At 60.6% G+C, this 8,415-nt stretch overlaps 1 protein-coding gene across 1 annotated transcript in view; it reads left to right on the forward strand.

Annotated features, from left to right (window-relative positions):
• The window catches only part of CDK18 (cyclin dependent kinase 18), a 28,951-nt gene extending 21,377 nt beyond the window's left edge, over nt 1-7,574 (forward strand). The window contains exons 4-16 of the mRNA XM_004699832.4: nt 197-322; nt 1,084-1,140; nt 2,279-2,393; nt 2,571-2,665; nt 2,876-2,938; nt 3,369-3,492; nt 3,603-3,723; nt 4,270-4,367; nt 4,541-4,646; nt 4,787-4,829; nt 5,474-5,564; nt 5,805-5,882; nt 6,354-7,574. Coding sequence (XP_004699889.1) covers nt 197-322; nt 1,084-1,140; nt 2,279-2,393; nt 2,571-2,665; nt 2,876-2,938; nt 3,369-3,492; nt 3,603-3,723; nt 4,270-4,367; nt 4,541-4,646; nt 4,787-4,829; nt 5,474-5,564; nt 5,805-5,882; nt 6,354-6,388 — 1,152 coding nt within the window. The 3' untranslated portion in view covers nt 6,389-7,574. The remainder of the gene's footprint in view (nt 1-196; nt 323-1,083; nt 1,141-2,278; nt 2,394-2,570; nt 2,666-2,875; nt 2,939-3,368; nt 3,493-3,602; nt 3,724-4,269; nt 4,368-4,540; nt 4,647-4,786; nt 4,830-5,473; nt 5,565-5,804; nt 5,883-6,353) is intronic.
• Nucleotides 7,575-8,415: the final 841 nt, after the last annotated feature.

Below are 8,415 nucleotides of genomic sequence, written 5' to 3' on the forward strand. Positions count from 1 at the left end.
GGGCTCAGAGAGGGAGGGAGCGCCCCAAGGGCACACAGCAGCCCCTGGCATTCCTGTCTATGGGCTGACTGCACCCATCCTCGATGCCCCCTTTGAGGGCTGCTCGGCAGCGCCCAGGGGGAGAGACGAGGGTCCCACAGCAGTCTCTGCCCAAGACAAGCATAGTGTCCCTGCTTTCCGGTCCTGGTCCCTACAGGACATCAGCAAGAGGCTCTCTCTGCCCACGGACATCCGCCTGCCTCCGGAGTTCCTGCAGAAGCTTCAGCTGGAGAGTCCGGCCTTGCCCAAGCCGCTTAGCCGCATGTCCCGCCGCGCTTCCCTGGTGAGTTCCAGACAGAGGAGGAAAGACAGGGGTCGTCAGGGAGGGACACCCTCTCCCCAGCCTGGACATACATGTGCTGGCATTACCTGTCCCTGCTACCTGCATCCATTTCTGGAACGGCTGCTGGGGCTCTGATGCCACCTGCTGGCCATAGCAGATTCAACTAGCCATCCTTGTATAGCATCCGTTCCCTGGGACGGTCCTCTGAGGCCAACGTCACTCTCCAGTCCCGGGGTGCTCCACCAGGGTAAGATCAGTCCACCAGCTGGAACCTGGTTCTGAGACCTGGCTGCCTGTCAGACGTGCCTGGGAGCATCTTACACACAGAGACTTGCCACTACCTACAGGTTCAGGGCCACGGGATCAGCACAGTTAAGGGTTGAGAACCACTGACCTCCATGCTGAGGAGGGAGACAGAGCCAGGCACGAGATGAGATGGAGAAAGGGGCACAGGACCTGCCCTCAGGAGCTTGTCATCTGGACTAGGCAGACAGGGAGGAGACTAGGGTGTGGATCCGTCCCAGGAGCCAACGTTCCACCGGGTGCTGGGAGGGACCCACCTCACACTGCCATGGGCCCCTTCCTCTCTCGGAGAAAGAGGAGAGGAGACCAGGAGACCACGGTGGTCCTGGTACCCTCAGCTGTTCTTCTTCCTTCCAGCAGGCTGGAGGTCGGGGAGAGGAGTGTGTTGTGTTGTTGGGGCCCCTGGGTGGGGGTGCCCCAGGGGGCTGTCACTCACAGGAGCACCCTTCTCTCCTCAGTCAGACATCGGCTTCGGGAAACTGGAAACATACGTGAAGCTGGACAAACTGGGGGAGGTAAGAGGCTCGGTCTTCTGGGGCAGGGTGGCTGCGAGGCAGGCAGGGCCTCCAGACACCCAGCTCTCCCCATCACTGCTTTGCCTGGATGCGGAGGGGTCCGATCCGGACCCTGCAGCCAGGTGCTGCAGTGACCCTGGTCCTGGCAGGTGCAAACGTGGAGAGTCCACAGCCTTCCTCTCTGCAAGGACTCCTTGCGTGGGTTCTGAGGCCCTGGGCAAGCACGTGGCCTCGCTTCCTTTGTCTGTCGAACGGAGACATCGTTGTTCGTCCTCATAGGATTGGGAGGCTTAAACACTCCCCACTTTTCATTAAACACGATAAAGCTTCTTGCGGTCCTTGGGTGGTGCAGATCGTTCACACACGCTGCCGCTCCCTGGGAGGCCACCCAGAGGTGGCTCGGGAGAGAGGCCTGGTGATCTGCTTCTGCACACTCTGCCCCTGAAAGCCTGGTGGGGAGGCAGGAAGTTGGCGGAGACTCGGTGATACGTTGATAACACTGAGACAGGTCAGACACACAATGAAAACCCCAAAAGCAAATCCAAACTCCCTGCTACCGAGCAGACCCTGACTCAGAGGACAGGGCGGAACTGCCTCTGTGGGCTTCCAAGGCTGTAAGTCTTTATAGGAGTAGAAAGCCTCCTTTTTCGCTTGGGGAGTGACTGGGTGGCTTCGAACTGCTGACCTTGTGGTTCGCTGCCCAATATGTAACCACCATGCCAGGAGGGCTCCTGGAACAACCTGTATGCCTAACCATTAGTCATCATGGTGTCGGGCTGGAGGTGGGGGAGGTTCACAGAGAAGGACGACTGGGTCCTCCCCCTTGAGGACCACAGGGAGGAGCCTCCGTGTGAGGTCCGCACAGCACATGGAGAGCAAAAGGAGCATCCTCACAGGAGGCCAGCACCCCACAGGCAGAGGCAGGAGCAGGTCACCCCGGAGGCAGAGGCAGGAGCAGGTCAGTCTATAGGAAGGGCTTCCCAGAGGAAGGGCCTTTGGAAGGAAGAGAACTTCAGTGACATGGGGAGGATGCTTAGGCTAGGGATGCAGCCCACCGGCAGGCCCTGAGCGGGGAAGGGTCTGGACACGGGTGACGGGGCTTGACCAGGGCCCGGGGCTGATGAGGTCCTTGTTCCAGGGCACCTATGCCACAGTCTTCAAGGGGCGCAGCAAGCTGACGGAGAACCTGGTGGCTCTGAAGGAGATCCGGCTGGAGCACGAGGAAGGGGCCCCCTGCACAGCCATCCGAGAAGGTATCGCCCACCCAGAGAGCTGCCTTTCCCACGAGCACCCTGGCCCAGGGCACTGGGAGGACCCTGGGAGCGGAGGTCCCTTCCAGAGTAGGGATTATGGGGGCCAGTTCCAGAAGGAGCGGGCCTAGGGGCACCTGAGGCCGGCCTCAGGGACCTGGCGGACCTGTCTCCCCGCAGTGTCTCTGCTGAAGAACCTGAAGCATGCCAACATCGTGACCCTGCACGACCTCATTCACACGGAGCGGTCCCTCACGCTGGTGTTCGAGTACCTGGTGGGTGGGGATGGCGGGCCCATCTCTGCGCTGGGGGTCCTCCAGGATGCCCCCGAGCAGGGTGGGATAAGGGCTCTGGCCTGGGCACAGCTGGGAACCCAGGGCCTGATACTCAGCCCATCCTATGGCCTGTCGCACCGCTGGGCTTGGGCTTGAGGTGGGCCTCGGAGGGGCTTCCGGTGAATGGTCAGGACAGGCTCTGTGTTCCAGGACAGCGACTTGAAGCAATACCTGGACCACTGTGGGAACCTGATGAGCATGCACAACGTCAAGGTGAGGGCCTCCGTGCCAGGGACCCCCACCTGGGGACCCACTCTTGCTCTGCTTGCTCAGCCCTTGTAGGCAGAAGGGAAGGGGCCAGGCCTTCAGTGAGCCCCAGAACCTGGGCCCAGGGCCTTCCTTTCTTGCCTCCTGCCTCTGCCTCTGCTGATCCGTTTCCCCAGCTGCCAGAGGGTGTCCCCCGCCAGAGTAAAGGAAGTCTTGGGGGAGCGCAGCCAAATGGCCCGACCCTCCCGCCTTTGTCAGAGTGGAGTACGAGCTACTTCACCTGGCGTGCTTCCGGCCCCCCTGCACACAGAGCCGTCCTCTCCGATGACGCTCCCGCCTGGACAGAACCAGCTTGTCCAAGCCTAGTCCCACCCCTCCTCGGCCCCAGAGGGACACAGCCCCTCTTCATGACTGCTTGCTTCTCCCCTCCCGCCAGATCTTCATGTTCCAGCTGCTCCGGGGGCTCGCCTACTGCCACCGTCGCAAGATCCTGCACCGGGACCTGAAGCCGCAGAACCTGCTCATCAATGAGAGAGGGGAGCTGAAGCTGGCTGACTTTGGTGAGGGCCGGCCCGGGGTCTGGAGTGTGGGTGCTGGGGGGTGGGGGATGGGCTGGAACGTCGACCTAGTGCACCTGTGGGTGGAGGCTCAGCACCCTGTCTGTCCCCAGGTCTGGCCCGGGCCAAGTCAGTGCCCACAAAGACCTACTCCAATGAGGTGGTGACGCTGTGGTACCGGCCTCCTGATGTGCTGCTGGGCTCCACGGAGTACTCCACCCCCATCGATATGTGGTGAGTGGGGCGTGGGGCCTTCCCACACCTCCAGACTCTCCTTTGCTGCTCCGGGTTTCTGAACGCGGAGCATATAGATGCTCCCTGGGTGAACATCTGGGATGTGCCCCCAGGAGAGGGCAGGGGATGTCAGAAGCTCCTGGGGGGATGGGATACCCTCCCCCCCCCACTGTAGATGCAAGAAAACAATTCCTAAGTGTCACTTGGAATGGAGGTCTTGGGAGGGGTGCCTTATTATCTTCATGTTAAAATTAACACCCCAATACTACTAGTGGATGAAAAGCTAAAGCAAAGTGTCCCATCAAAGACTAGGTGTCCTGTGCCCCAAGGTTCTCCTGGAGAGGGCTTCTGTGTGCAGCCTCTCCATCCGAGGGGTGGACCGTGGTGAGAGCATGACTCAGGATGCTAGTCCAAGCTCCCAGCGTGATGGAGCCCACCATAGAGGCTGCCGTCGGGCCTAGGCTGGGCTGGGCTGGGAGCCACCACTGCCCTGTCACCAGCGCCCACCCGTGGCCTGACGCTTCCCCTGCTCATTGCTCCCCACAGGGGCGTGGGCTGCATCCACTACGAGATGGCCACAGGGAGGCCCCTCTTCCCCGGCTCCACAGTGAAAGAGGAGCTGCATCTCATCTTCCGACTCCTGGGTCAGTGTCCTGCCACTCCAGCCCACGCACACCAGGGGGCGCTGGAGCTCCACCCCACCTGGCACCCGAAGCGACTGCACTGGGCTGCAAACCGGTGGCCTTGCCCCTTCTCTGCCCTCACCACCCACGCTGCACCCCTCACCCATGCCCTCCACTCCCTCTCTTCCCTCTAGGGACCCCTACAGAAGAAATGTGGCCAGGTGTCACGGCCCTCACGGAGTTCCAAGCCTATAACTTTCCCCGGTACCTGCCCCAGCCGCTCATCAGCCACGCTCCCAGGTATCCTGGGCCATAGGTAGCTCCTGTCTCCCACATCACCCCCTGGCCCTGGCTTCCCCTCCACAAGAGCCCTCCCCATCACGTCCCCCACCCCACCCCAACCCCACAACAAGGCCTGCATCTGCTCTTTCCCCCAACAGATTGGACCCTGACGGCATCAACCTCCTCTCCAGCCTCCTCCTGGTGAGTGTTCGTCTTTCACCCAGCGGGGACGGGGATGGGGACAGGCAACTGAGACCCAGGGCCCCGCCCTGGGCCCTGCACCCCACTTCATGACCTTCATGCTCAGAGTCTCTCTCTCTCTCTCACATACACACTCTCCCACCCCCAGGCCCATGAGGAGTGCTTGTCTCCTACAGACTTCCACTCACTCTGAACTCCAACCCTGACTCCGACCCTGGGTGCCTTTGAGTCTGCTCCGTTCCTTTCCCGCGCCTGCTTCTCAGCAGCAAAGTAGAATTAACCAGGCATCTTTTATAACGGCTGTGAGGATGGGTGAAGGGGATGAAACCCCCTGAGGACGGTGCCAATCGGACAGTAAGCGCACATTTGGGAACAGTTGCTCTGTTCAATATTAACGTCACTGAGAGTCCTGGCCGAGTCTGGGACAGAATCTCCATCCCAGGAGCCTGTGACAAGGCCCATTGCTGGCTCCTCTTCATAGCATGGGACCCTTGGGGCTAGGCTGGAAGAGGGGTGTTGCTCAGATGAAACCGAGACTCACCCCCATGGGGGTAATCTAACAGTGTGGGAGCAGCGCTGCCCTGAAAGGTTCCCATGCCCTCCCCAGCCAGGCCCCAATGCCCCATTCGTACTATGCCTTTCAGTACGAATCCAAGAGCCGTGTGTCGGCAGAGGCGGCCCTCAGCCACCCCTACTTCCGGTCTCTGGGTGAGGACGTGCACGAGCTAGAAGACAGTAAGTGCCACTCGGGAAGGGAGGCGGCGCTATGGGAGGCTGAGGCAGAGGCGGCCTAGGGCTCTGGTCTTCCTCTTGGGTTCTCATCAGGGGTGCTGGGGTACAGGCCTGCAAGACTCAGCTGGACCCCGCCCCTGGACCTCAGGGACACTGTGTCGGAGTGGGAACAGCAGGTTCCCAAGCAGGAACCTCAGCCCCAACTTCCCCTGCCTTTCTCTCCCCCACCCTGCCCCCCTCCAGCTGCCTCTGTCTTCTCCCTGAAGGACATTCAGCTCCAAAAGGATCCAGGCTCCCGGAGCCTGGCCTTCCATCAGCCAGGTAGGCTGTGTGCCTCCCACACCACCCTTGATTGGAGAAGCAGGAGGAAACTTCCTGGGGTCCCCAAGGCTGGCCCCCTCAGGAGAACAGGGAAGGGCCACTTCCGTTCTCTTGCCCAGGCCTCCCCAGCCTGCGTCTGACAGAGGGGGTCCTGACACAGGTGCCTGCTTGTGAGCATCCTTTCTGCAAACCTGAGCTCGCTAAACAGCTCCGTCCCCCGGGAAACAGTCCTTTGTCTTTGCAACCCCAGGCAACTGTTGCCAGATTTCACAGAGACCTTCAAGTACCCCTGGACCTGGTGTCATCGGCGCGTGCTCCCGTTTCTCAGTCTGTGAAACTGAGGCTCGAAGAGGCTGAGTCACAGCCGAAATGGGGTTCTAGCCCAGCCTCCCCGTGTCACTGCTCTAGGGACACACATGTCCCTCCGATTTCTATACCCCCACAACTCTCCCTTCCCCCTCTGCTCCCCAGGAAGAGGGAAGGGCCGGCGACAGAGCATCTTCTGATCCGAGCGCCCTGCTGCAGCTGAGCTGGGAGCGGTCACCCCTCGGGAGGACGGGGCCTGTGCTGTCTCAGACTGAGTCAGAAGGACTGCCCGGCGTGGCCACCCTGCTTCCCATGCGCCTCCCTGTGGCCTCTGCCTGGCCATCAACCCCTCTGTCACCACCCTTGGGTGGTGCCTGAGCTGCTTCCCTGGTGGGAATGGAGGTGGCCTCAGACTGCTTCCTACCAGACAGAAAGCAGGTGCCAGGCTGAGCACCATGCCCCACTAGGGGCACCCTCATCCTCCATCCTTTACCACCTTCCCCACTGAGAGCAGAAAGGGGTGTGGCAGCTCGGCTGGGGTCCCAGAACCCTGGGTGCCAATGTGAATGCTAAATCCTCCCTTCCCCTGAGGGTCTGGCGCCCCCAGAGTCCCCTACCTCTTGTCACTGCCTGCACCACCTCTCTCTTCTGAGGTCCCACACCCCTCACGTTCCACCAGAGGCTGGTGGCACTGGGATGGTGACAGGTGTTCCTGTGCCCACCCCAAACCCCTCCCCCTGCCTAGTCTGAGTAGAGTGGCCTTAAATGGCAGGTGGTGGAGCCCCTGGAGCTCAGACCCCAGTGCCTACCTGTCCCCCCTCCCAAGAATGACTCCTGCTTATCACCCTGAGCCTGATAAGCCAGCCCTCAGTCCAGGGCCTGGGGAAGGGCCCCAGATATGAAGGGTCACCCTGACCTTGGTGACAGGCCACCTTGGCTCCTTGGGACTGGCCCAGCCTTCCTGGTCCCTTCCATCCCAGGCCCTGTGACTCTGTCCTTGATAGGTCACACAGAGGAGAGCAGTCATGGGCCAAGGTCGTGAGCCAAGGTCGGCACAAGAGGTAGGTGGGAACAGATTGTCCTGAGAGCCCAGCCCCAGGCTGGAGGCCCCAAGGAAGGCCCCTGTCACCACCCCCGCCCAGCAAGCTTCTTCTACCCCAAGCTTCCTTAGCACAGGACTGAATGTTGGCAGAGGCCAGCACCCTCCCCGCCTCGGCCTTTCTAAACAAGCCCCCTGCTGCAGCTCCCCTCAGCCTGAGGGGACTCCCCAAAGCCCCTCTTCCCCACCCCCAGGGATGCCTCCCTCCGGCCCTTCCCCACTGTACTGTGAATGTCCCGTGACTCAGCACAAAGACAGATAATATATTTAATTCATGTTGTACGGAAGGAGCGCGCTGTCTCCTGCAGAAAAGCTGACTGATTGTTGCCAAAGATGAAGGAGCCGGGCCCTTCTCCAGGCCTGCAGAGCGAGGGGAGGCTGGCTCTCACAGACGTGTGTGTGGTGTGTGTATGCGTGTGCCCATGTAGGTGGAGATGCCTCGTTCTCAGCCAGAGCCGCCCGTGATAATGGGGATGGCAGAAGAGGCGCCATCGGGCCTGGGCGTCTGGGCGCTGCAGCCTGGGCTTGGCTGGCCAGAAACGGAAAGAGGGAGGGAGCTGGTGTTTCTGACTGGTCTTGCTTCTCCCTGAGTCTCCACCCCAAACGGCTGCCTGTCCTCCTGGGAAGAAGGGAGGCTTGAAAAAGGCCAACTCCAGGACAGCAGATCTGGAATTGTTTTTCTAATTAAATAGAAAACAGCTGTTGCTGTTATTGATCTAGACTAGCAAGCCCCAGGTGTGTCAGAGGAGACCTGCCCTCCCTGGGGCTTTCAGCGGCTGCTTTTTCAAAATCCGATCACCGATTCTGCGGAGGCAACCCCAGGAGGCCTTGAACCCCCAACTCTTTGCTTAGCTGCCAAGCACAGTATCCATTGACACCACCCGACCGCGCTGTAATGCTGGCCCAGCCTTTAATGCCTATCAATCTTGAATTCCCTTCTGCTCCCCAAACCACTTCTGCCTTGGTGCTGCGCACACCTGCCTTTCACACGCCTCTGCCAGGGCTCCTGGAATCTGCTCTCTGGTCCAAGTTAGAGGCCAAGCCATGTCTCCCAGCTCTCGCCTGTCCCATAGGCTCTCTGGTCTTAAGAACTTTCTAGTTTGCTCACATATTTCCAGAGGAAGACGC

Source organism: Echinops telfairi, unplaced genomic scaffold (assembly GCF_000313985.2).
Source record: "Echinops telfairi isolate 266 unplaced genomic scaffold, ASM31398v2 ScPeMD7_7424;HRSCAF=8462, whole genome shotgun sequence".
Taxonomy (NCBI): domain Eukaryota; kingdom Metazoa; phylum Chordata; class Mammalia; order Afrosoricida; family Tenrecidae; genus Echinops; species Echinops telfairi.